We start from the raw sequence: 26,071 nt of genomic DNA, 5'->3' as shown, positions 1-26,071 counted from the left end.
TGTAGACTAGATCAACTGCACTACCTTCATCCACACACCTAGTCACCCCCTCGAAAAATTCAATCAAATTGGTTAGACATGATCTCCCCCTGACAAAACCATGCTGACTATCCTTGATTAATCCTTGCCTCTCCAAGTGGAGACTAATTCTATCCCTCAGAATTTTTTCCAATAATTTCCCTACCACTGATGTTAGGCTCACTGGCTTTTAATTCCCTGGTTTATCACTACTACCCTTCTTGAATAATGGTACTACGTCGGCTGTCCTCCAGTCCTCTGGCACCTCCCCTGTGGCCAGAGAGGTTCTGAAAATTTGTGTCAGAGCCTCTGCAATCTCCTCCCTTGCCTCACACAGCAGCCTGGGATACATCTCGTCAGGGCCTGGGGATTTATCCACTTTTAAGCCCACTAAAACTGCTAGTACCTCCTCCCTCAATACTAATTTGTTCAAGTATATCACAATCCCCCTGCCTTATTTCTATGCCTACATTGTCCTTCTCCATAGTGAACACAGATGCAAAATATTCATTTAAAACCTCACCTACATCTTCCGGCTCTACACAAAGATTGTCACTTTGGTCCCTAATGGGCTCTACTCTTTCCCTGGTTATCCTCTTGCCCTTAATATAACTTATAAAACACCTTGGGATTTTCCTTTATTTTGCCCGCCAGTGTTTTTTCATGCCCCTTTTCGCTCTCAATTTCTTTAAGTACCCCCCTGCACTTTCTATACTCTAGGGTTTCCACTGTTTTTAGTCCTTTGTATCTGCCAAAAGCCTCCCTTTTTTTCCTAATCCATTCTTGTATATCCCTTGACATCCAGGGTTCCCTGGGCTTGTTGGTCCCACCCTTGACCTTTACGGGAGCATGTTGGCGTTGTACTCTATTTCCTTTCTGAAAGACTCCCACTGCTCTGATATGGATTTTCCTACAAGTAGCTGATCCCAGTCCACTTTGGCCAGATCCTGCCTTATCATTTTTTTTTTTTTAAATTTATAAAAAAAAAAAAATCAGCCTTCGACCAATTTATAACCTTTATTTCCGGTCCATCTTTGTCCTTTTCCATGACTACCTTAAATCTCACCAAATTATGGTCACAGTCACCAAAATGCTCTCCGACTGACACTTCTACCACTTGCCCGGGTACATTCCCTAGAATTACCTTTGAGGTCCTGCTTTTTAATCTCTCTCCTAGCTCCCTAAACTCTGCCTGCAGGACATCAGCTTATGTCATTGGTACCGATACGGACAATGACCTTTGGCTGTTCACCCTCCCCCCTCAGAGTGTCCTGCAGCCACTCAGACATCCTTGGCCCTGACACCAGGGTGGCAACATACCATCCTGGAGTCACAACTGGAAAATGTTTAAAGGAGAACACCTCAATTCAGTTCTAGATGAGCTGGCTGCAGTATCCTGCATAAATACTAACTGTTAAGGCTAAGGACATTAGAAAATTCAATTGGACAAATCTAAAGCAATCAATGACAACCATCTTAGGCCACTGTCAGAGATTGCCTTCATTAAATATTGATGACTAGCTATTTGTTTTAGTTAAACTATGATCTGTTGCCTTTCTTTCAGGATGTTCACAAGTCCTGTGGTCATAGATCAAAGCATAATTGCCCAGTTTGCGTACGTACCGACAGCCGTTAATAGGATTTTTGAGAAAACAGACGGGTCTTTGATTGGCTGAACTCCACTGATTAACAGCTCAGTCATCAGAGCCCTCCAGTCACAGAATCATACTGGGAGTCAGTTTTCAATCTGTATGTAGCTTGCAGTCATGAGCAGCAAGGCTATTTTATCAAGTGAGTGCACTTAGCTGGGGAGGTAAGCTAGACAAGATTTATTGTAAGTGAACTGCTGTTTTAAGGTCTGTGTTTAGCGAGAAAGTGTGTGGTATCCATGTTGTTCCACATAGGGAGTGCAGAAAATGATATCGCTTGCTATGTTAAGATGCATGAATGACCAGTACCAGTTTATATAAATATAAAACCAATTACTGGCTCAAAGCCCATGCCGGTGTTTATCCAGTCCACTGTTCTAAACGTAGGGAATCCATGTGGTGGCAGCACAAAGTAAGGGTGTATATTACAACTCCAGGTTCTCTCTATAGATTATCTAGACATTGGACAGGGAAAAGAGCACTCCAGATGTAGGAGATGAGAGGTCCAATTATAGGAGCAACTGTTGATGCTGAACCCAAGAAAACATCTAGTTCAATAATCCAAAAACATGGCAAATATTTCAGGCAATCATGAATTACTGCTAAAGGGCCCGCACACCCAAAAAAAATGGGGAAACACTGATCAGAACTATGGGCAGGAGTTTCCGCTTGGTTGTGCTGGTATTTCTAGCACAATTCACCCAAAATTGGCCAAACCAGTGCAAAAGATGGATGAATTTCAAGCGCAAATTACGTCCAGCCAAAATTGCATTTCTGCGATCTTTTGCGCTAGTTTAAAAAACATTGCGCTGGAAGCTGGCCCCACCCACAAAACTGGCCATGCCACCAGATCGAATTAATCATCATTGTGAATTTCCGCTAATTGTGCCTTTTTGCCGGCCTTAAAATTAAGCGGTTTTATTTTAGGCATGTCTTAAAAGCTTTTAAATATATTTTTTAAATTTAAAAACTGACTACTGTACACCAATGTAACTAGTAAATGGTTACAAGTCATTTTCAGATATTTAAAAATCGGGTTACTCACAGGTGGTGGACTAGACACCGATTACAAATGCTCATTTTTTGTGATTAACCCATTTTCAGCTGTATTAATAAAGCTGCACCAGATAACCACTTAAATATATTAAGGAAAGAAAAATTACATTCTAAAATGCTGCCCAATTGCGCTGGTTCGTGGCCAATTTTTCGCTCTGCGATATGCATGAGTTTGAGTGGAAACTTAAAAAAAAAAACTCTTAAAACTCGCGCAAATTGTGCCCAGATTGCCGATTGCACCTAAAGCAGAAACTCCAGGCCTATATTTTTAAATCATGGGAAACATTTCAAGTTAGATTGTTCCATAGCAGCCAGAGTAAAACATCTACACCAGGCCCAACCGGCTATGCTTACTCTTAATCGGTTCCTAGCACTAATCTTACAACCAGCAATTTGATTTTAAAGTGCTTAAAAGAAAAGACTTGCATTTATATAGCACCTTTCACGACCTCAGGACATCCCAAAGCGCTTTACAGCCAATGAAGTGCTTTTGAAGTGTCGTCACTGTTGTAATGTAGGAAACGCTATAGTGCTATTGCCTATTTATGGTGCCATAGGACAAATTGGTAATTCCCAACCGGATGCTACGAACTACCTTTACTTACTGAGGAGCAACGGATAGGATGGGCGCCAACTAGGATGAACGCCAAAGATATGCAGGGATGAAGGACAGTATATAGAGGTCTTGTGGTCACAGCTACCCTCACTCAACCTCACCTACCTGCACCCAGTCCCACGCCCTTGCCTCTCTTTTAAAGTTTACTTCCCCCCCCACCCACCACTGCCTTTGCAGTTGCTGCCCACACATTCCCTCAAGGTCAACCTGCTTGCTCCCAACTGCTGCTGAAGTCCCTGTCCTAATCTGTACCACTCTTTCTTCTGCTTCCCATTTCCATCCATGATCTCCATCATGACCCACGCCACACACTCATCAGTTTTGCTGCCTCGCATCCAGCCCTGAACCACACCACTTTTCTTCGCTAGCTCCCAGCACCACAATGGGAACCGAGAATTCTTTTATGCCACACCACCCACCCACTTCCACCCGAAATGAAAAGCAAAACAAAAAACAAGCAGAACAGAAACATCGACAAAGTAAAAGGGAAAGAAAAGCAGAAGACAAGAGGAACAGAAAAGCACAAAGAGGCGACACACATATACACACAACCAGCAACTTAATGACAGTCACAGATAACAGAGACTGTTGATCAATGCCATAGGAGATCTGATGTATGTCGTCTTCGCAATACAATATCTTACTAACAAAATAAACCCACAAGTTTCCCCTCATGTGTTGGATGAAAATGTGATGTATCTGAAGCTATCACATGGGAAAAATGCATTTTGTTCCTCTATTAGCCATCATGTAGTGTGACCAACACCTGGGTTTCTGCTAACAGAGACAGATAATAAACCACACCCTTTTGATAAACTCACTAATCGCAAATCTTAATTTTGTGTGTCGACGTAACACAACTAAAGCAGCTTTGTACAGAAGAAAATATTACAATCCACACATTGTATGATATAATTTTACATCCACAGAATCGGATTGTTTGTCAGAACACAATTTGGTCACTGATATACCTGCCATGCCAGCAACTGGTCTGGATCAAGCTCTGCAGCCTTTTTATATGCAGTCTTCGCCTGGTCAGGCTGTTCCAGCTCTGTTGCAGCAACTCCAATAAAAACCCAAGCATTGTAGTTATTCTTGTCTTGTTTCAACACAGCCTGCACAATTAGAATACAAGTGTAAGCAACAACAATTTAACGTAGGTAGAGATTGCCCCTACTAGAAATCTGGTTGTTATTCTTTATTTAGATACATATGTATTGTATTGAACGTATTCTTCAGATAGGTGATAAAGAAGTACAAAAGCAAATTTAAAGTTTGCTGTTTGTTCTTTAATATGGATGCAAAAGTAAAATAAGTTCTATAATCCAGCTATCCATCTGAAATCTGAGTGGATATTCTTTCCCTTTTTGGGCCTGGATTTGAATCCAGGCCAGACTATCAGATAAAGCGCATGATTTCAGTCACTTGTTGACTTTAGAAGTCATGTGTGTCATGTAGCGATCACAACCCATTTCAAAGTGTGTGTGGGCTTATGGTATAAATTGTCAATCTTACTCAGAGATCCTAAGTTTGAATGGTGTGTGAAATGAAAACCATTTATACTTGCAGCAGGCAGTGTTTTTTTCAGGAAGAGGTAAAGGCAGATTTTGTTAGGGCAGAGTAGACAAACTTTACTTTGCATTCAGCTTTGCTGCAATTGACCGAGAACTGCCTGATGCCAATACTAGGCGTCCAAATGCACGTGCATTCCATTCTCAGAAGTGATCAGAACAATGCACCAGGAAAATTAAGAAATATGATCTTCTCTAATGAGTAAAAGTACGACCCAGGATAGAAATAAGCCATCCTGGTCAGCAATCGGGCCACTAAAATTTGCCTGAGCTTCATTTCACAGTCCCTCCACCAACTGCTACACAGTGACTTTACTGGAAAGTGCACACGTGTGGACGTCGTCAAAAAAAAAGAGCAGTTTTGACTGCATCTTATGCATTTCCTCTCTGTATTGCATTATTAAAAATTAAAATAAGTTATTACATTTCCTCCAGCTTAATGTCAGCAAATCCAAAGTGTGAAGATGCCGGTGTTGGACTGGGGTGGACAAATGTAGGAAGTCACACAACACCAGGTTATAGTCCAACAGTTTTATTTGAAATCACAAGTTTTCGGAGCGCTGCTCCTTCGTCAGGTGAAGTGGAGAGATGCATAAAGACACAGCTTATATAGTCAGAGAATAATGCCAGATGATTACAGGTAATCTTTCTAACTGCCATTTATCACACCTCGGCAGAGAGATAAATCACAGCAATCAAAAGGTGTGAATGGTGTCCAAACAGGTCAGTCAGGAAAATATTACATCAAAGAACAATGAGGTGGGGTCACAAGGTGTCAAATGTTGCAGATGCTGGGGTCTGTATGAAAAACAAAAAACAGACAAAAAAACATTTTTTTTGCTGGAAATCACAGCAGGTCCGGCCGCATCTGTGTAGAGAGAACAAGCCAATGACGACTCGAGTCTGGATGACCCTACGTCAGGTGGGGTTACATGTAGCGTGACATGAACCCAAGATCCCAGTTGAGGCCGTCCTCATGAGTGCGGAACTTGGCTATCAGTTTCTGCTCTACGATTTTGCATTGTCGTGTGTCTCGAAGGCCGCCTTGGAGAATGCTTACCCGAAGATCGGAGGCTGAATGTCCTTGACTGCTGAAGTGTTCCCCGACTGGGAGGGAACACTCCTGCCTGGCGATTGTTGCGCGGTGTCCGTTCATCCGTTGTCGCAGTGTCTGCATGGTCTCGCCGATGTACCATGCTCCGGGGCATCCTTTCCTGCAACGTATGAGGTAGACAACGTTGGCCGAGTCACATGAGTATGTACCATGCACCTGGTGGGTGGTGTCCTCACGTGTGATGATGGTATCTGTGTTGATGATCTGGCATGTCTTGCAGAGGTTGCCGTGGCAGAGTTGTGTGGTGTCGTGGTCGCTGTTCTCCTGAAAGCTGGGTAATTTGCTGCGAACGATGGTCTGTTTGAGGTTAGGCGGCTGTTTGAAGGCGAGTAGTAGAGGCGTGGGGATGGCCTTAGCGAGATGTTCGTCGTCATCGATGACATGTTGAAGGCTGCGAAGAACATGGCGTAGTTTCTCCGCTCCGGGGAATTACTGGACGACAAAGGGTACTCTGTTGGTTGTGTCCCGTGTTTGTCTTCTGAGGAGGTCTATGCGATTTTTTGCTGTGGCCCGTCTGAACTGTCGATCGACGAGTCGAGCGTCATATCCCGTTCTTACGAGGGCATCTTTCAGCATCTGTAGGTGTCCATCGCGTTCCTCCTCGTCTGAGCAGATCCTGTGTATTCGCAGGGCTTGTCCATAGGGGATGGCTTCTTTAACGTGGTTAGGGTGGAAGCTGGAGAAGTGGAGCATCCGGAGGCTGTCCGTGGGGTTGCGGTAGAGTCCACGGACACCTACAGACGCTGAAAGACGCCCTCGTAAGAACGTGATATGACGCTCGACTCGTCGATCGACAGTTCAGACGGGCCACAGCAAAAAATCACACAGACCTCCTCAGAAGACAAACACGGGACACAACCAACAGAGTACCCTTCGTCGTCCAGTACTTCCCCGGAGCGGAGAAACTACGCCATGTTCTTCGCAGCCTTCAACATGTCATCGATGACGATGAACACCTCGCTAAGGCCATTCCCATGCCTCCACTAATCGCCTTCAAACAGCCAATCGTTCGCAGCAAATTACCCAGCTTTCAGGAGAACAGCGACCACGACATCACACAACCCTGCCACAGCAACCTCTGCAAGACATGCCAGATCATCAACACAGATACCATCATCACACGTGAGGACACCACCCACCAGGTACATGGTACATACTCATGTGACTCGGCCAACGTTGTCTACCTCATACGTTGCAGGAAAGGATGCCCCGGAGCATGGTACATCGGCGAGACCATGCAGACACTGCGACAACGGATAAATGGACACCGCGCAACAATCGCCAGGCAGGAGTGTTCCCTCCCAGTCGGGGAACACTTCAGCAGTCAAGGACATTCAGCCTCCGATCTTCGGGTAAGCATTCTCCAAGGCGGCCTTCGAGACACACGACAACGCAAAATCGTAGAGCAGAAACTGATAGCCAAGTTCCGCACTCATGAGGACGGCCTCAACTGGGATCTTGGGTTCATGTCACGCTACATGTAACCCCACCTGACGTAGGGTCATCCAGACTCGAGTCGTCGTTGGCTTGTTCTCTCTACACAGATGCGGCCGGACCTGCTGTGATTTCCAGCAAAAAAAAAGTTTTTTTGTTTGTGTTTTGTTTTTCATACAGACCCCAGCATCTGCAACATTTGACCTTGTGACCCCACCGCATTGTTCTTTGATGGAATGTTTTCCTGACTGACCTGTTTGGACACCATTCACACCTTTGATTGCTGTGATTATCTCTCTGCCAAGGTGTGATAAATGGCAGTTGGAAAGATTACCTGTAAACATCTGACATTATTCTCTGACTATATAAGCTGTGTCTTTATGCATTTCTCCACTTCACCTGACGAAGGAGCAGCGCTCCGAATGCTTGTGATTTCAAATAAAGCTGTTGGACTATAACCTGGTGTTGTGTGACTTCTTACATTAAACCAATTAAATACATACTTTGGTTCTGTCTTCACAAAGGAGGACACAAATAACCTCCCAGAGATGTCAGGGAACATAGGGTCTAATGAGAGGGAGGAACTGAATGAAATCAGTATTTGTAGGGAAATGGTGTTAGGGAAACTGACAGGATTGAAGGCCGATAAATCCCCAGGGCCTGATAATCTACATCCTAGGGTAGAAATAGTAGATGCATTGCTGGTCATCTTCCAAAATTCTATAGACTCTGGAACAGTTCCCATGGATTGGAGGGTAGCTAATGTAACCCCACTATTTAAAAAAGGTGGTAGAGAGAAAACGGGGAATTATAGGCCGGTAAGCCTGACATCGGTAGTGGGGAAAATGCTAGAGTCCATTATAAAAGATGTAATAGCAGAGCACTTGGAAAACGGTGACAGGATCGACAAAGTCAACATGGATTTACAAAAGGTAAATCGTGCTTGACTAATCTACTGGAATTTTTTGAGGACGTAACTGGTAGAATAGATAAGGGAGAACCAGTGGATGTGGTGTATTTGGACTTTCAGAAGGCTTTCGATAAGGTCCCGCATAAGAGATTAGCGTGTAAAGTTAAGGCACATGGGATTGGGGACAAGGTACTGACTTGGATAGAGAACTGGTTGGCAGACAGGAAGCAAAGAGTTGGAATAAACGGGTCTTTTTTGGAGTGGCAGGCAGTGACTAGTGGGGTACCGCAGGGATCGGTCCTAGGACCCCAGTTATTCACAATATATATTAATGATCTAGACGAGGGAACTAGATGTAATATCTCCAAGTTTGCAGACGACACAAAGCTGGGTGGGCGTGTGTGTTGTGAGGAGGATGCCGAGAAATTCCAGTATGATTTGGACAGGTTGGGTGATTGGGCAGATGCATGGCAGATGCAATATAACGTGGATAAATGCGAGGTTATCCACTTTGGTGGCAAAAACAGGAAGGCAGATTATCTGAACGGCAATAGATTGGGAGAAGGGGAAGGGCAACGATACCTAGGTGTCCTTGTGCACCAATCGCTGAAGGTAAGTATGCAGGTGCAGCAGGCGGTTAAGAAGGCAAATGGTATGTTGGCCTTCATAGAGAGTGGGTTCGAGTACAGGAACAAGGATATCTTGCTGCAGTTGTACAGGGCCTTGGTGAGACCACACCTTGAGTATTGTGTGCAGTTTTGGTCGCCCTATTTGAGGAAGGGTGTTCTTGCCATGGAGGGAGTGCAGCGAAGATTCACCAGACTGATACCTGGGATGGCAGGTATGACGTACGAGGAGAGATTGGGTCGATTGGGCTTATACTCGCTGGAGTTTAGAAGAATGAGAGGGGATCTCATTGAAACTTATAAAATTCTAACAGGACTAGACAGACTAGATGCAGGAAGGATGTTCCCGATGGCAGGGGAGCCCAGAACCAGGGGTCACAGTCTAAGGATAAGGGGTAAGCCATTTAGGACAGAGATGAGGAGGAATTTCTTCACCCAGAGAGTGGTGAACCTGTGGCATTCTCTACCACAGAAGGCAGTTGAGGCCAATTTATTAAATATATTCAAGAAGGAGTTAGTTATATTTCTTAAGGCTAAAGGGATCAAGGGATATGGGGAGAAGGCAGGGACAGGGTACTGAGTTTGGATGATCAGCCATGATCTCATTCAATGGCGGAGCAGGCTCGAGGGGCCGAATGGCCTACTCCTGCTCCTATCTTTCTATAAGAAATGGGAGCAGGAGTAGGCCATATAACCCCTTGAACCTGCTCCAGCATTCACGAAGATCATGGCAGAACGTCTACATCAACTCCACTTTCCTACCCTATCCCCATATCCCTCGATTCCCTGAGAGTGCAAAAATCTATCAATCTCAACCTTGAATATACTCAATGACTGAGCATCCACAGCCCTCTGTGGTAGAGAATTCCAAAGGTTCACAACCCTCAGAAAAGAAATTTCTCCTCATCTCAGTCCTAAAAGGCCGACTGCTTATCCTGAGACTATAACCCCTAGTTCTCAACTCTCCATCCATGGGAAAAAGCCTCTCAGCATCTACACTGTCAAGCCCTCTAAGAATTTAACACGTTTCAATGAGATCACCTCTCATTCTCTTAAACTCCAGAGTATATAGGTCCATTCTACTCAATCTCCCTTCATTAGGACAGCTCTCTCATCCCAGGAATTAATCTAGTGAACCTTTGTTGCACCCCATCGAAGGCAAGTATATCCTTCCTTGGGTAAGGAGACCAAAACTTTACAATGTACTCCAGGTGTGGTCCCAGCAAAACTTCCTCACTCTTATACTCCAACAGCCTTGTAAGAAAGGCGAACATCCCATTTGCCTTCCTAATTGCTTGCTGTACCTGCATGCTAACTTTGTGATTTGTGTACATGGATTCCCAAATTCCTCTGAATACCAACATTCACTAGTCTCTCGCCTTTTAAAAAATATTTTGCTTTTCTATTCTTTCAACCAAAATGGATAATTTCACACTTCCTCACATTATACTCCATCTGCCACCTTCTTGCACAATCACTTAACTGGTCTATATCAAAGAGTTTTGTTGATATACAAGAATGGGGGGAGACATACAGGTTTTGACTTAGCTTTGAGGGGCGGAGGCAAAACTCAGCTCTCTGACCAAAATGCCTATGTAATTTTTAGAAAGACTAACCAGTAGAGATTAGCAACTTCCAAAAAGTATTCTATCATTTGTTTGAAAGATCTGCAAAAAAGCCAAAGGAACTCAACTGTTTAACTAGTTCATGAACTGGTTCAAAGCTGCTGAGTTATTTGAATTGACTTCAACAACTGACTATTGCTGCTTATTTCTGTGAATGGCTACATATGAATAAACTTGTTTGGTAGTCTAGTCTGCTGAAGTGTCCAGTATGATTGACATCAATCATCTATTGAAGTGATGGGACAGGTGTTGGACATCCTACATGTAATTCGGAAAAATAAAATATGGTATCATATGATGAGCTTCCGATCACATATCCACGCCAGGGCTAAGACCGCCTATTTCCAACTCCGTTACATCACGCGACTCCGCCCCGCTTCAGCTCATCTGCTGCTGAAACCCTCATCCATGCCTTTGTTACCTCTAGACTTCACTATGCCACCGTACTCCTGGCCAGCCTCCCACATTCTACTCTCCGTAAACTTGGTCAGCAGCTCTGCTGCCCGTGTCCTAACTCGCACCAAGTCCCATTCACCCATCACCCCTGTGCTCGTTGACCTACATTGGCTCCCGGTTAAGCAACGCCCCGACTTTAAAATTTGCATCCTTGCTTTCAAATCCTTCCATGGCCTTGCCCCTCCTTAACTCAAATCTCTTCCAGCCCTACAACCCTCCGAGATATCTGCACTCCTCCAATTATGGCCTGTTGAACATCCCCGATTTTAATCACTCCACCATTGGTGGCCGTGCTTTCAGCTGCCAAGGCCCTAAGCTCTGGAATTCCCTCCCTAAACCTCTCTGCCTCTCTTTCCTCCTATAAGACGCTCCTTAAAACCTACCTCTCATCAGCTATAATATGTCCTTATGTGGCTCAGTGTCAAATTTTGTTTGAGAACACTCTTGTGAAGCACCTTGGGACGTTTTACTACGTTAAAGGCGCGATATAATACAAGTTGTTTTTTTTATAGTTCACCATGGGCACACAATCCCAGATTACTTCCACACAAGGTCTCGTATTAGTTCAAAATGCAAGTCTTTCAAAAGAAATAAAAGAAAGACTTGCATTTATATAGCGCCATTCATGCCCTCAGGACAGCCAATAAAACTCTTCTTGAAGTGTAGTCACTGTTGCAATGTAGGAAACATTACACTTTCGCACTGGGCACTAGAAAAAGTTCCTCGAGAAGCTTGAATTGTACGGAGTATCATCGCGGCCTCAATTTTAATCAATCGGCGGGTCGGGGGTTAAAACATCAGGATCGAGCAACCCAACCCCAATCACACCCCATTCCAGGCTGCCATAATATTTTCTGGGGCAATTCAAGCCCTGGATGAGGACCCCACTAAAAGCAGGCGGGGGCCTACTTTACACGCAAGAGGCGTGGCCCGACGATGTCATCGGCACAACAACCTTTTTTAACCTCACCAGAGGAGTCCTGCAATGTCTGCTGCTCAGCAGCAGCAACAGGGTGGGAGGAGCTGACTGACCAGAAGAGGCCCGAGTAAATTTTAAAACTTTGCCTGTTTTTAAACTCCTTGTGGGCTAGGAGGATCAGGAATACTCCACCCAGGCCTCACGAGGAAATCTTCTGCCTCTGGCCCACCTCCAGATCGCGGCCCTACCTCTTATGCTTCCGTCCCCCCAACAATCGCAGTCCTGTCCTTTCATATATCCCTCCACCCGTTCCCACGGGTCCCCGGATGCGGCCGCCGGCCAGACAGTCTACATTAATTTATTTAAATGAGTCCCCGGCCTTACCAGGTTCTTCACCCACTACCGGGCTCCCACACACCCTTCCTGCCTCACCGTTAATATTGGGGCCTGTGCCTCTGAAGTAGTTCATTGTCGAAAAACTTCACGTGAAGAATGGCTACTAAGGAGGAAGTACCAAAGGGTTGCAGGCAGTCACAAAATCATTTTCTCAACACAACATACTGCCTTCAGGGGAATATGGGAGATAATGGTGAAAAGTGCCCCATATAATTGAGAAACTTATTTTCCTTGCAATTTGTTTCCTTTGCTCATCAGCTGCTAAAGGCAGCAGCCCTCTGGGATACAAGTCTATCAATAGTTGCCCTGTGGTGCCTCAGTTAGGTGGCCGTTTATCACGAGAGCTTGGATAGCGACAAAGCACCATCACAGTTGACCTTAATCCTCTCCTCATCTGGCCCCCGAAACTTCCAGCAAGAGTTGAAGTTCCAGCTGGATAGTAATCAGGAGTGACAATTCTGGTAGATTTTGTTCTCACTACTGTTTTCACAGTGATGGAGAGATGTAGATAAGGGCTGGACTTAATAGATAAAATATGGAAAATTCAGTGAATGAGTAGTAATTAGCAAGTTGGGAATTCGGTGGGGAACAGGGACATGTTAAATGTGGGGTGGGAAACAGGAAGATGCAAAATTGAGGTTGGGAGCTGGCGAGGTCGAAGCAAAATGTTTTGGAAGTAGATATACTTTAAAATTTGAGAAAAGAGCAGTGGTAGAGGATTCAAATAGGTTGTGGTCTAAAGTGAGACAAGTGGCCGAAAGGGAGACGAGTGGTATGGGTAATGGAGGGATTAGTGGTGTGTTAAGCAGTCTTAACCAAAGTTACAAATGACACGCTCTGTGACCGTAATGTACTATCCATCCTCAACTTCTCTGCAGCCTTCACAAGAAATGAAGAAAGGACCCATCATCCTCCTCCAATACCTGTGGTTATGGGGAATGGTGCAGGTCCCGACTGTGTCTGTGCTGTATTGGGCAATTGTTAAATATTATGGAAAACAGAAGATTCTAATAAAAGTAGGAGCAAGTTGCCTGAGGCTGTTGTCACTGTTGCGAAGGTAGACAAATTGGAAAGCCAAGCTAAATTCCTGAAAGTGAAAGATTTTTTAAAAAGTAGTTCCTAATTAAGGAATGAATGTTGAGGGTCAGTGAGGAAGTGCTGATAGGGGCAGTTGGAGTGGGCAATTTAACCTCAACAGGGATTGGGGATAGGGTGCAATATGAATATAAGAAAGAGTAACATGCAAATTGGCAACTAGGTGAGATAGTCTCAGCTGTGAGTGGATGTTGAGTGTTTATGCAGGAGAAGTTGGACTTGGAATAAATTTGAGAGAGCAATGGCTGAGGATGAAAAAGCTGGTGATAAAGTTCAAGGCTTTTAATATTATACAGCAAGTATCCCATGGTATTAGTTAGATGAGTCAGTGGACATGCTGTTTTATAACAATAATAAATAAAGGGGGTTATGCATTGTAATGCGCAATATATCAGGATTACTAATTTACTTTGAATCAAAGTGCAACAGGATAATTAAAGAGTGACACAGGAAGTGTACACTATATAAAATCGGTCATACTTCAGGTGCCACACTTAAACCATCAAAAATTATTTAAGAAAAAGGCATTCATTTCACATTGGTTTCTTCTGACCTGGACCTTGAAACTTGCAAGCGCTTGCTAATCTACATACTTCCTTCACCTCTTTTATATAAACCCAAAAATAAACCCTTAAACAAATAAACCCTTTAAATAACCCGATTAATCAAATTAAAATTTGGCCTCTTAAATCGATTACGCACTCCAGTCCCCGCGGCGCCCACCGGTCACGAAAGTACATACTTCCTTCAACAGCAATTAACTTAATTGACATCAGGATCTCCTAATTATAGCAATTAAACGTTGTCATCTTAAAAGGGTAGGCCTTGTTACACAATTGCACCTTTGCAACAGATTATATTGTGCATATGTGTAATCCTCCTGACATTATAAAACAGCACATCATCTGACTTACTATAAGCAACATATCCAGAGATCTATTAGTTTGTTGTACAAATCACTTTTTTTGATGTAATCTTGATAAGGATGCATGCAATTTTACAAAAGCAGAAAATTGTAACTACCTTAGCATTTAGAAATGTGTGCAATTTCAAATGCTAAAATGTCATACATAAGCAATATTAACCTAAAAATTAACTATGCCATACAAAAAAATTGTCCGCCATTACCTTGCAATGCTTCAGTGCTTCTTTATATTCTTTATTTCTAATAGCTTCCCTTGCATTTTTCAATGTGGCTTTGATTTCTTTACTGGACATTTTCCTATAAAATAGGAAACAGGAATTATAGCACAACATATATAGGTTTTACAACAGGTACTACACTTCAATTTTAGGGCTGAAATTAATTTAATATTTTGAGAGGGCGAGCAAGAAAAAGCAGATAGTACTGGTGGTGTGGGAGAACGATATTTCAACCAGTTCAAAGGTCTCCCAACATTTCAGTGTAGTACTGAGAGCGCACTGACTGCTTTCCTGACTCAGCAGGCCAAGGTGCCCAAAAGAGGTGGCTCTTTTCTGGACTTGATCCTTGAGTCAACAAGTTACTGTTCAGGGAGTAAAAGTAGCTAGGAAATGGTGCCATTATAAAATAATTTTAAATTTGACTTGGGGAAACAGCACTGGCATGGAACCATATCCTAGTACAACATTTTATGTGGACAAACTTCAAGGTTATGTGGTCTGAGATTTGGCATGGCAGGAAACTCAAGAATAAAGACATCCTTACAATAAATGGATATCCTCCAAAAATATTAAATGGGACAGAACAACAAATACATATCTAAGTGCAACAAATGCAAACTAAACATAAAATGCTTGGCAATGAATCAGCCTCCAACTCGCATGGTAATAAGTTAAAGCCCAACTCTGGGATTTCATCACATATATTCAGGTGATACTTCAGTGTAGTACTGAGGGAATGCTGCATTGCAAGAGGTGCCATCTTTCAGCTAAGATATTAAAGCAAGGCCCAGATAAGCATAAAAGATCCTATGTCACGATTTAAAGAATAGCAGGACATTCTCCCTGTCCTTTGGCCAACTTTTCTCCTTCAACTAACACCAGCAAAAACAGATTAACTGGTCATTCATCTCATTTGCTGTTTATGGGACCTTGCCATCTGTAAATTAGTTGGTGTATACACCTACACAACAATAATTTCACTTCAAAAAGTAATTCATTGACTGATATGCTGCAGGGCACCTTTGTTTGCTTATCTTTCAGTTCTACTTAAGGGTCACACCCAAAACATTAACTTGTCTTTTCTCTTTACAAATGCTTACTGATCATCTGTGCATTTCCAGCATTTTCTATTTTTGTTTCAATTTTCTGCATTTGCAGTTTTATTCCTCTCATCAAACACAGAGCTTCCAGGAAGGCAAAAGGGGGTGAAAACCAATCGATGGCTGGGACAATTTAACTATACCTCAGGGTACTTCCAAGATATGAGAGATTTGTGATACACTTGGGAGTTGGTGGCTCAATGAACACTGGGAAATTCAGACTTCCTGGAAGCAGGAAGATTTAGTTCCCCTATTTCAAAGATGGGTAACAGATATATACCTGGCAACCAGAGACTCATTAGCCTGATCCTCAATCTAAAATCTAACAGAAGCATTAACCAGAAACAAATTGTTGGGGGGGGGGGGGGAATTATATAAATACAATGTAATAAATTACAAACATGACTGCTTTAGAGAGGGAGGGGACTATCTGACTAACCTCATACTTTGAGGAGATATCCCAAACTTACTCCATGTAAATCAATATTATGCAGTGTAGCTCAACCTCAGGCATTTAAAGTACAATGACACTCATTTACAAACTAATGTCAATCGGTATTGGAAAATAAAGCAGACTTTATTTCAATTCTTTTATTACTTGTGCATCCTTAAAACAAAAGGGGCATGTGCAAATCTGTTGATACTGGGAAAACCCAGTACCATCTTTATGATCAATTAAAGAAAGAATATACAATACACACCATACACATACTACCAAGGTAAAACAATCTTAAGGAGAACAATCACAGCTTCTCCAGTCTCTCCAAATGCTAAATTAATAAAGAACTACTGCCTGTGGCAGCTCTTTGAAAGAGCTATCCAAGTAGTCCCACTCACGTACATACCCAATTCCCTTTGGAAAGTTACTACTGAATCTGCTTCCACCACGCTTTCAGGCAGTGCATTCCAGATCTTTAACAACGCGCTGCGTAATAAAATTCCTTATCCTCCCCATCCAAACCCACCTTCTTTTGCCAATTACCTCAAATTTGTGTTATTTGACCCTCCTGCCAGAGAAAACAGTGTATCCCTATCTATTCTATCAAACCCTTCGTAATATTGAGTACCTCCATTAAATCTCCCCTTCACCTACTCTGCTCTGCTCTAAGGAGAACAATCCCAGCTTCTTCAGTCTCTCCAAAAGCTGAATTAGTAAAGGGCTGCTGCTCCAATCACTGACCCTCAAGCACAAAGTACTGCTCTCACTGACGCCCGGACTTTTCTAACAGCTAACTTGACTGATCGTTTTAACAGCTATTTTCCCCAAAGGTAGTCCTAAACGCAAGCTGCAAAAGATTTACCAGATCAGTCTCTGAAACCGCTTCCTCTTTGCAGCAACTCCAACCACAGCCCGCTCCCGGCAATCCTCGAGTCACCTGACGTAATCATGGGGCGAGGGGTCAATTTCAACGCCACCTAAGCCCGGACTTCTAATATAATAATAGATTACAGCATCAATCCGTTGGTCGGACTCCCCCCTCACCTCTCTTTTTTTCCTTTTATTTTAATGTTTTTTAATTATAAGGGGGGGGTCATGTGACTCTGGTGAGGGATCCCACGGGGACTGATGGGATTTGTAGTTTGAAGCCTGTGGTGGCGGTTCGCTCTCACCCGCTCGCCGTCGCCATGGAACGTTCGTTCGGTTCACACCGTTTAATTGTAACCGCCGTCATTCGGCTCTGGATTGCGGTCACACTTCACAGCGCGGAGAGCCGGCGCCGCACACGGGAGCAGCCAGTGCCGGCACCCAACATAGTGCTGCTCACTTGTGACTCTTTGGTAAGAGAAGTTTGGCTGGAATCAGTGTTGTTCAGCATTGGGAAGAGTGCGAGTTATCGTTTGTGACCAGCTCGCACTGTGGAGCAAAAGAAATGCACAAACTTGTGGTTTATCAATTTTTTTCCCTGTGCTTCCTGCATACAGAGCTCAGGAGTGTCGAAACACCGACTTACACACTGGTTCGGTGATGCAGGATAAGCGGGTTATGTAAAGGTGTTGCTATGGGAACCCGCATGGGTCTTAGCTATGCCTGTCCTTTCGTGGGATATGTGGAACATTCTTTGTTCCAGTTCTACTCTGGTCCCTCACCCCTTTTTTCTGGTACATTGATGACTCTATCGGTGCTGTTTTCTGCTCTCGCCCTGAACTAGAAAATTTCATTCACTTTTTGCTTCCAGTTTCCACCCTTCCCTCACCTTCACATGGTCCATCTCTGACTCGTCCCTTCCCTTCCTTGACTTCTCTGTCTGCATCTCTGTGGATAGGCTATTGACAAAGTATTCACTATAAGCCCACTGACTCCCTTCTTCTTAGGCAGTCCCTTGGAACTGAGGATGACTTGCTTCCACAATAAAAATGAGTTCTCGGGTGGCTGATGAGTCCAATGCGGGACCTACAGTCTCTGTCACAGGTGGGGCAGATGGTGGTTGAAGGGGCGGGTGGGCGGGGTGCTTGGGTTGACGTGCGCTTCTTTTTGCGCTTGGCTTCCGCTTGCTTCCAGCGAAGAGACTCGAGGTGTTCGGCGCCTTCCTGGATGCTTCTCCTCCACTTTGTGCGGCCTTGGGCCAGGGATTCCCAGGTGTCGGTGGGGATGTTGCACTTTTTCAAGGAGGCTTTGAGGCTGTCCTTGAAGCGTTTCCTCTGCCCACCTGGGGCTCTCTTGCCGTGTCGAAGTTCCGAGTAGAGCGCTTGTTTTGGGAGTCTTGTATCTGGCATGTGGACGATGTGACCCGTCCATTGGGGCTGATCGAGCGTAGTCAAAGCTTCGATGCTGGGGATGGGTGGCCTGAGCGAGAACACTGACGTTGGTGCACCTATCCTACCAATGGATTTGCAGGATCTTGCGGAGGCAGCGTTGGTGGTACCTCACCAGTGCTTTGAGGTGCCTGCTGTACATGGTCCGAGTCGCGAGTGTCCTCAACTCCATCCCGCAGCATGCCACCTGCCACGACCTCAGCACAACTCCAGCCCGGCAAGAGGTTGAAAAGGCCATCCGACAACTGAAGAACAACAAGGCCTCGGGAGCAGATGGAATCCCCACCGAGGCGCTAAAACATGGCGGATAAGCACTATAGGCGCCAATACATGAACTCATTTCTCTTATTTGGAAGGAGGAGAGCATGCCAGGGGAGCTCGGAGACGCCGTAATCGTGACCATCTTCAAGAAAGGTGACTAGTCCGATTGTGCTAATTACAGAGGAGGCTCCCTGCTGTCTGCCACAGGGAAAGTCACTGACTCCCACAGCTGCCTGGACTATACTTCCTCCCATCCCATTTCCTGTAAAGACTCTCTTCCATTCTCTCAGTTTCTCCGTTTCCGCCACATCTGTTCTGACAATGCCACCTTCCATACTAGTGCTTCCAACATGTCTTCCTTTTCCTTCAGCCAAGGATTCCCCTCTACCATGGTTGACACGGCCCTTGACCGTGTCCGTTCCATTTCCCGCACTTCTGCTCCCGCCCCTTCCCCTCTCTCCCGGAATCACGATAGGGTTCCCTCCTGTCCTCGCCTTTCACCCCACCAGCCTCCACATTCAACGGATCATTTTCCGCCACCTCCAGCGTGATCACACCACCAAACACACCTTCCCCATGCCTCCCCTTTCAGCATTCCAAATGGACCGCTCCCTCCGCGACACCCTGGTCTACTCAATCGCCCCCAACACCCTTTTGCCCGGCACCTTCCCGTGCAAGCGCAGGAGATGCAACACCTGCCCATTTACCTCCTTCCTTCCCATTGTCCAGGGCCCCAAACACTCCTTCCAGGTGAAACAGCAATTTACTTGTACTTCTTACAATTTAGTATACTGTATTCGCTGCTCACGATGCAGTCTCCTCTACATTGGGGAGACCAAACGCAGATTGGGTGACCGCTTTACGGAACACCTCCGTTCAGTCCATAAGGGTGTCCCCAAGCTTCCGGTCGTCTGTCACTTTAATTCTCCGCTCCACTCCCACTCTGATCTCTCTGTCCTCGGCCTCTTACACTGTTCCAATGAAGCTCCACATAAGCTCTAGGAACAGCACCTCATCTTTCGATTAGGCACTTTACAGCCTTCTGGACTCAACATCGAGTTCAACAATTTCAGACCATAACCTCTGACCCTATCATTTTTTTCCTCTCTCGCTCTCACTCTCTCTCTCTCTCTCTCTCATGGCAGCTGTTGATGATCCTGCCATTGCCATTTACACTTCATCTAGAGTCATCTTTTGTTTCTTGTCCCATTGCCATCTCCTTTTGCCTTGCACCATCATCCCTTTTGTCTCTTAATCTCTCCTGCCTTCCATCCTCTCTCAGACCTTCCCTTTTGTTCTTTCCTCCCCTCTCCCTGCCCCTGCACTTGCTTAAAAACCTGTTACATCTCCTACTTTTTCCAGTTCTGATGAAGGGTCATCAACCTGAAACGTTAACTCTGTTTCTCTCTCTACAGATGCTGCCTGACCTGCTGAGTATTTCCAGCATTTTCTGTTTTTATATGTTGTAACGACAGGAGTGCTTTTCCATTGAACCCATCAGTGACTTGTCCTAATAAATTTTTTAAAAATGTTATTAGAACTTAAAAGAAACATCCTGGTGGCTACAGGTTATTTATCCCAGAGACTGGGGAGAAGATTTGTGAGGTACTGACAGTCATTATGTGGGAGTCAATAGACACTGGGAGGGGTACCGGTAGCTAATAGGGCAGAATTTATGGCGTCTTCAGCATACGCTCAGCGTATGCTGTCGTAATCCTTCAGAATGGCTCTGCAAGTTCCGGGTTGCATGCGTGAAAACCCAGAACTTGCGATCTGTCCAGGTTCACCTGGACAGATCATACGAACTGACTGGAAAATCTCATTTGCTGGCAGAGTTGAGTTATTTGTCCAACTAATGTCCAGCAATTGCCCACGAAATTTTTACGGCTGGTAAAAGTAGTCATCGGGCCTGCTTTCACCAGTGTAAGGGTTAATATAAATGTTAAATTAAAAATTAAAAAATTAAAAATGATGCAAAATTAGTTCATGCAAATATTGGCCTGGATTAAAATGTTTAAAATTATTTTTCAAAAAATTAAATTTTTATTGTATTTGGTGTAATGAAGGGACTTTTAATTAAATTTGAAAATCAGTACATTTATATTTATTAGAGTTGTCTAATTTGCCTAATTATTTGGGGATTCCATTGCATGTCAGTAGGAAATTTTCGGAAATGACAGCAATGGAATCCTTTCTCGTTGGAGGACCTGGCTCATGTGATCCCAGGAACGCTTCCGAACCACCTGAATCCTTGGGATCCGTGGGCCTTTACGCAGGCTTATGCCTGGACGCCCAGGACCCGAAGGCTCCGTAGCTTAGGAGCCAGGAGGTAAGTTCGTAGATGGGTCGGAGGCGTACTCCGGAGGTATGCCTCCCCGACTGCAAATTCAGGGCTAATGTGGTGCACATATTCAAAAATGGTGACAGAACAGACACCGGCAACTGCAGACCCAATTAAGGCATGATTTTGACTTTGGGCAATAGGGTAAAACAGGTAATATCAATTTGGCCACCCGTTCTACATCTCTCCTGATTTTGAAAATCAGAAGAAATGTATAACACGTTGCTGAATTTATATCACCCGTTTTGCACTATTGACCAAAGTCAAATTACCCCCAATTAGTCTTTATTCAATTCCTGAACCGATTATTAGGAGAAAACTTCAGGCTTATTTCTGTAATAAACTAGTTAAATTGGATTCGTAGAGGGAAAATCCTGCCTAACAACTTCCTTGACAAATGGACTGTGGTAAGCCCTACAGTGCAGCGTACCTAGATTTTCCGAAAGGCTTTTGGTAAAATTCCACATGAAATGCCAGTAGTCAAACTCCATGGTGTAAACTCAGTGGTAGCATTGTCCCCTCTAAGTTGGAAGGTTTTGGGTTCAAGCCTCATTTCAAAGACTTGAGCACTCAATCCAGGGTGACAAGGGTGACATTTCAGTACAGTACTGAGGGAGTACTGTGCTGTTGCCGATGCTGTCTTTTGGATGAGATGTTAAACCGAGGCCCCATCTGCCCTTTTAGGTGGACATAAAAGACCCCATGGCCTGTTTCGAAGAAGAGCAGGAAGTCATCTTGGTGTTCTGACTAACATTTATCCTTCAACCAACACCACCAAAAACAGACTATCTGGTCATTTATCTAATTGCTGTTTGTGGAACCTTGCTATTTGCAAATTGACTGCCGCACTTACCTCCATTACAACAGTGACTATACTTCAAAAGTTCTTCATTGGCTGTGCTGTGGGATGATGCGAGGTCATGAAATGTGCTGCAAAAATCCAAGTTTGTTCTCGTCAGAGGTGGGAACAGGGACTACTGAGTGGGATACCCCAGTACTCTGACTTGGGACCACTGCTGTTTCTAACTAACATCATTGACTTAGATTCAGAAACACAATGCAAAATGGTCAAATTTGCAGATGATACCAAACTAGATTGTGCAGTGGAATTGAAGGAGGCAATTTAGAAATTACAGAATTAATTTGACAAAATATGAGTGGACAGAGCAAAGGCAGACAAATGTAAAGTACTGCACATAAGGAAAAATTAGCATAACACATACTCCATGAATGATGTTGAAATAGCTACAGATGAAGCCAAAATGGATCCAGGAGTCTCTGTGGACTTGACCAACTCATAGAGCAACAATCAACAAAGTTAATGCAATAATAACAGAAAATGCTGGAAATACTCTGCCGGTCAGGCAGCATCTGTGGAGAGAGAGAGAAACAGAGTTAACGTTTCAGGTCGATGACCTTTTGTAAGAACTGAAAAAAGTTAGAGATGCAAGAAGCTTTCAAACACGAGAAGGGAAACCGAAAGCAATGAAGATGAACAGGGTAAAAGAGACAAATGGAAATCCTGTCTGTGAGAACAGCAGAACTTCTTCAAGGTGGGAAGTTCTGCTCTTCTCTCCAACGGGATTTCCGTTTGTCTCTTTTACCTTGTTCATCGTCATTGCTTTTTGTTTCTCTTGTGTTTGTAAAACCTCTTGCATCTCTAAATTTTTCCAGTTTTGACGAAAGATCATCGACCTGAAACGTTAACTCTGTTTCTCTCTCCACAGATGCTGCCTGACCTGCGGAGTATTTCCAGCATTTTCTGTTTGTCAGATATCCAACATCCGCAGTATTTTGCTTTTGTATTAACATTAATGCGATGTCAGAACAGTAGAATACAAGTCAGGAAATAGTGATCAAACTGTACAGTGCTCTGATCAGACTGCACCTTGAGTACTGTGCCTACTTGTTGCAAAGAAATGAACGAGACATTCAAGCTTGGAAGGCAGTGAAAGGAAGAACCACGAGGCTGATCTATAGTGTTGAAAGTCTGAGTTGTATAGAGAGACTTGGGATTTTAGGTTAGAAGAGGCATCTGAGAGTTCTCATAATAGTAAATATTTAATGGAATAGAAATGGTATATCCGCAATTCTAATTTATACTTGATTGTGAGAGTAGGACACACGTTCAAACTAGTAAATTATATGCATTAAATTAAAAGAAGCCCCATCGATAATCTCGGGTGGATGTAAAAGATCCATTGTATTATTTGAAGAAGACTAGGCAGTTTGCCTGGTATCCTGACCAACATTCTTCAGTCTACCATCACTACCAAAAACAAATTACCTGGTCATTTATTTGATAATCATGAGTGAAAAATAACACTTAGGGGGAGAAATTCGGTGGCGCCCCCCTTTGCTAACGGCGCCAGGGTGCTAATTTAGCGCTCCGAAAAAGTTAACACCCCTGTGCCGTAAATTCAGTGGTAGCACCCCAAGCAGGAGGCGGGGCGCTGTTGGAAGCACTCCCCCTCCTGCTTGGGGCACTACCAGTGAATTTCGTGGCACTACGTGCAACAGCGTCACGCAGTCGGAATGTAGTGCTGCAAAATTGCAGACCTCCCTCCCCTGATAGGGGAGGGGCCTAGTGCTGCGCGCACCGGGGCCCTGCTGGACCACCGGGGTGCCGGGAAAACAGCCCGTCACTCGAGGAGTGCTGGGCTGAGCGATCGCGGCTGGCACCCCGAAGAAAAAAGAAGGGTGCAGGTGCTGGCAGTCGGCCAAAAAAAAAATTGGTCGCCTGACACCTGCCCTTTAAGTAGCGCTGTCGGACATATCATCCAGCAATAGGTCAGGGGGCGCAACCCAAGTTTGCAGCCGGGGGGCTGTGCACGGCGAAGATGTCATCGCCCACGGCACAGCACCATGGGGCGCTACCGGCTACTGCCGCCGCTAACCCCCCCCGCTGAATTTCGCAGGAGGCGTTAGCCGCGCCCAGGCACGATGGGCTTTGCGCCCTGTTGGCGCCCCCGGGGGCACTAACGAGAGGCGCAAAGCAACCCAATTTTTCCCCCTAAAGGTTTAAAAGTTTAACATGATTGGCGTATTTCATTCTCATAGGAATATAATTTTGTTTTTGAATCTTAAAAATATTCAACATTTTCTTGTAAGAGGACTGGAAATTTGATTAAAATTCTACTGGACTGATACATTATTAATAATTAACATTTTTTTCCAAATCTCCTCCTAGGATGGAAGATTGACATTTGGCCCACAGAACCAGACAATTAAACTTCCCAACATAAACTTCATGAAAGACAATGGTGCTGTTTTTCTCAATGCTTACAGCAACTCTCCAATCTGCTGCCCTTCTCGAGCAGGTATGGTTAAAAAATTTCCTTGCCATTCTGAACCCAACATAGCATTGCACATTATGCTCCAAAGTGATGTTCTCCAGACTGAAAACATTGATCTGTGCGCTTGACTTCTCACTCAGCAATTTACAGACCTCTGTCATGTCACTGGAGGAGGGGTTTACAGAGCAGAAGTCAGGCACCGTCCCACAGGAAGGGAAGGAAGCTCACTTGGGTATTAATGTTCCTCTCTCCTGCACTACATAGCAACAGATTAATATTGGTTGAGGCTTTCCAGTAAGTTAGCTGCCAACCTCTCCATCAAGGTGCGGTGTGAGGAACCTAAACAATTGGAGAAAAGTGGAACGCTGAGAAGAAACAATGGGCTAAAACGTCAGTAGTATATCGCCCGTTTTTGGGGCGCTACGGGTGCCGAATTGGGTCCAAAATGACATTCGAGCAGCACGTGCACACTTCTGGTGCAGGATGCGCTGGATGCCATATTGGTGAGTGCAGTAGGGTGGACATTAGGAGCGTGCAATGGAAATATGGTAAGTAGGCAGATCGTGACATCAATCTGTGCAATGCTGATTTGACGCCAGCGCTGCCATTTACGTTGTAGCTGGAGCTAACGCCTTCTCTTAACCTCGCACAGCTGAACGTGCGTTCAGCAGCAGGAAGGACTCCCCACCAGCACTATTTAAAGGGATCATCGCCAACTTTCAGGTAACTTGCTTTTTGATTTCTACTGGCTTTGTGGAAGTGTTTGCAGCTTTCTAGAGTTGTTTAAAGTTGGTGAGGTGACAGGGAGTGGTGCTGCTGCAAGTGGAGAAGGCCTTGCTTCTGATTTCAAAGGTCCTGGTCAGACCACTTTCTCCCAGTCAAGGGTGCTCTGGTTGTCATCCCCCAAGGCCTGCAGCATGACAGGGAGATGGAGCAGAGGCAGCAAAGAGGACAAGCTGCTCGCAGAGGGAGCAGGAGGTGGAGAAGAGCTCTTGGCAGGAGGCCTTACCACCTAGGGTCATCCGAGAGCAAATCTCTTACCTTAGCCTGAGCCAGGAGCAGTGTATGAGGTGTCTGCGCTTTACAAAAGAGGTGCTCACAGAACTCTGCAACCAGGTCTGCAACCTCACTCCAGGGCAAGGACAGCGCTGCCAGTGGCTGTGGCCTTGAATTTCTTTGCATCTGGATCCTTCCAGGCTGGAGCAGGCGACATCTGTAACATCTCCCAGTTCGCTGTCCACTGCTGCATAAGAGCGGTGACGGACGCTCTTTATGCCAGGAGAAGGGACTTAATTGTCTTCCCTCAGAACAGAGAGAAGCAGGCAGAGTGTGCATGTGGCTTTGCCAGGATAGCAGACTTCCCCATGGCGCAGGGCGCCATCGACTGCATGCACGTGGCTTTGCAGGTGGCGCTTCTAAATGCTGAGATGTACTGCAACTGCAAAGGTTTCCACTCGCTGAATGATAAATGCTGATGGTAAATGCCCAGGATCCCAGCAGCAGTCATGATGCTTTTATTCTGTCAGTCCGCTGTTCCTTTGTGTCTTTGAGCCACCAAGAAAAACCAGAGGGTGGCTACTGGGTGACCAGGGCTATCCCTTGACCACCTGGCTAATGACTCCACTCTGCAACCCGACTACATGTGGCCAGCATGCGTACAATGAGAGCCATGCTGCCGCACAAAACATTTT

At 44.7% G+C, this 26,071-nt stretch overlaps 2 protein-coding genes across 6 annotated transcripts in view; one reads left to right on the top strand and one right to left on the bottom strand.

Moving 5' to 3' along the window:
- Positions 1-17,205, bottom strand: part of skic3 (SKI3 subunit of superkiller complex) — a 136,020-nt gene extending 118,815 nt beyond the window's left edge. For 2 of the 4 annotated variants that reach the window (XM_085988592.1, XM_085988612.1), the window contains exons 1-3: positions 17,030-17,204; positions 14,614-14,707; positions 4,311-4,454 (exon numbers count right to left, since the gene is read on the bottom strand). In XM_085988592.1, coding sequence (XP_085844718.1) covers positions 4,311-4,454; positions 14,614-14,703 — 234 coding nt within the window. In that variant the 5' untranslated portion in view covers positions 14,704-14,707; positions 17,030-17,204. Of the gene's footprint in view, positions 1-4,310; positions 4,455-14,613; positions 14,708-16,908; positions 16,966-17,029 lie in introns of those variants that run through there. The other 2 variants (XM_085988621.1, XM_085988603.1) reach the window with 2 other exon arrangements.
- A 5-nt stretch (positions 17,206-17,210) lies between these two features.
- arsk (arylsulfatase family, member K) overlaps positions 17,211-26,071 on the top strand; it is a 130,351-nt gene continuing 121,490 nt past the window's right edge. The window contains exons 1-2 of one of the 2 annotated variants that reach the window (XM_085988682.1): positions 17,211-17,507; positions 24,275-24,404. In XM_085988682.1, the coding sequence (XP_085844808.1) occupies positions 17,355-17,507; positions 24,275-24,404 (283 nt within the window). In that variant the 5' untranslated portion in view covers positions 17,211-17,354. The remainder of the gene's footprint in view (positions 17,508-24,274; positions 24,405-26,071) is intronic. The other variant, XM_085988673.1, reaches the window with a different exon arrangement.

Source organism: Somniosus microcephalus, chromosome 1 (assembly GCF_052327205.1).
Source record: "Somniosus microcephalus isolate GS21.2 chromosome 1, FLI_Smic_1.0, whole genome shotgun sequence".
Classification (NCBI taxonomy): Eukaryota; Metazoa; Chordata; class Chondrichthyes; order Squaliformes; family Somniosidae; genus Somniosus; species Somniosus microcephalus.
Note: the sequence above shows the minus strand (reverse complement) of the source record. Positions and strands in the feature narration are given on the sequence as shown.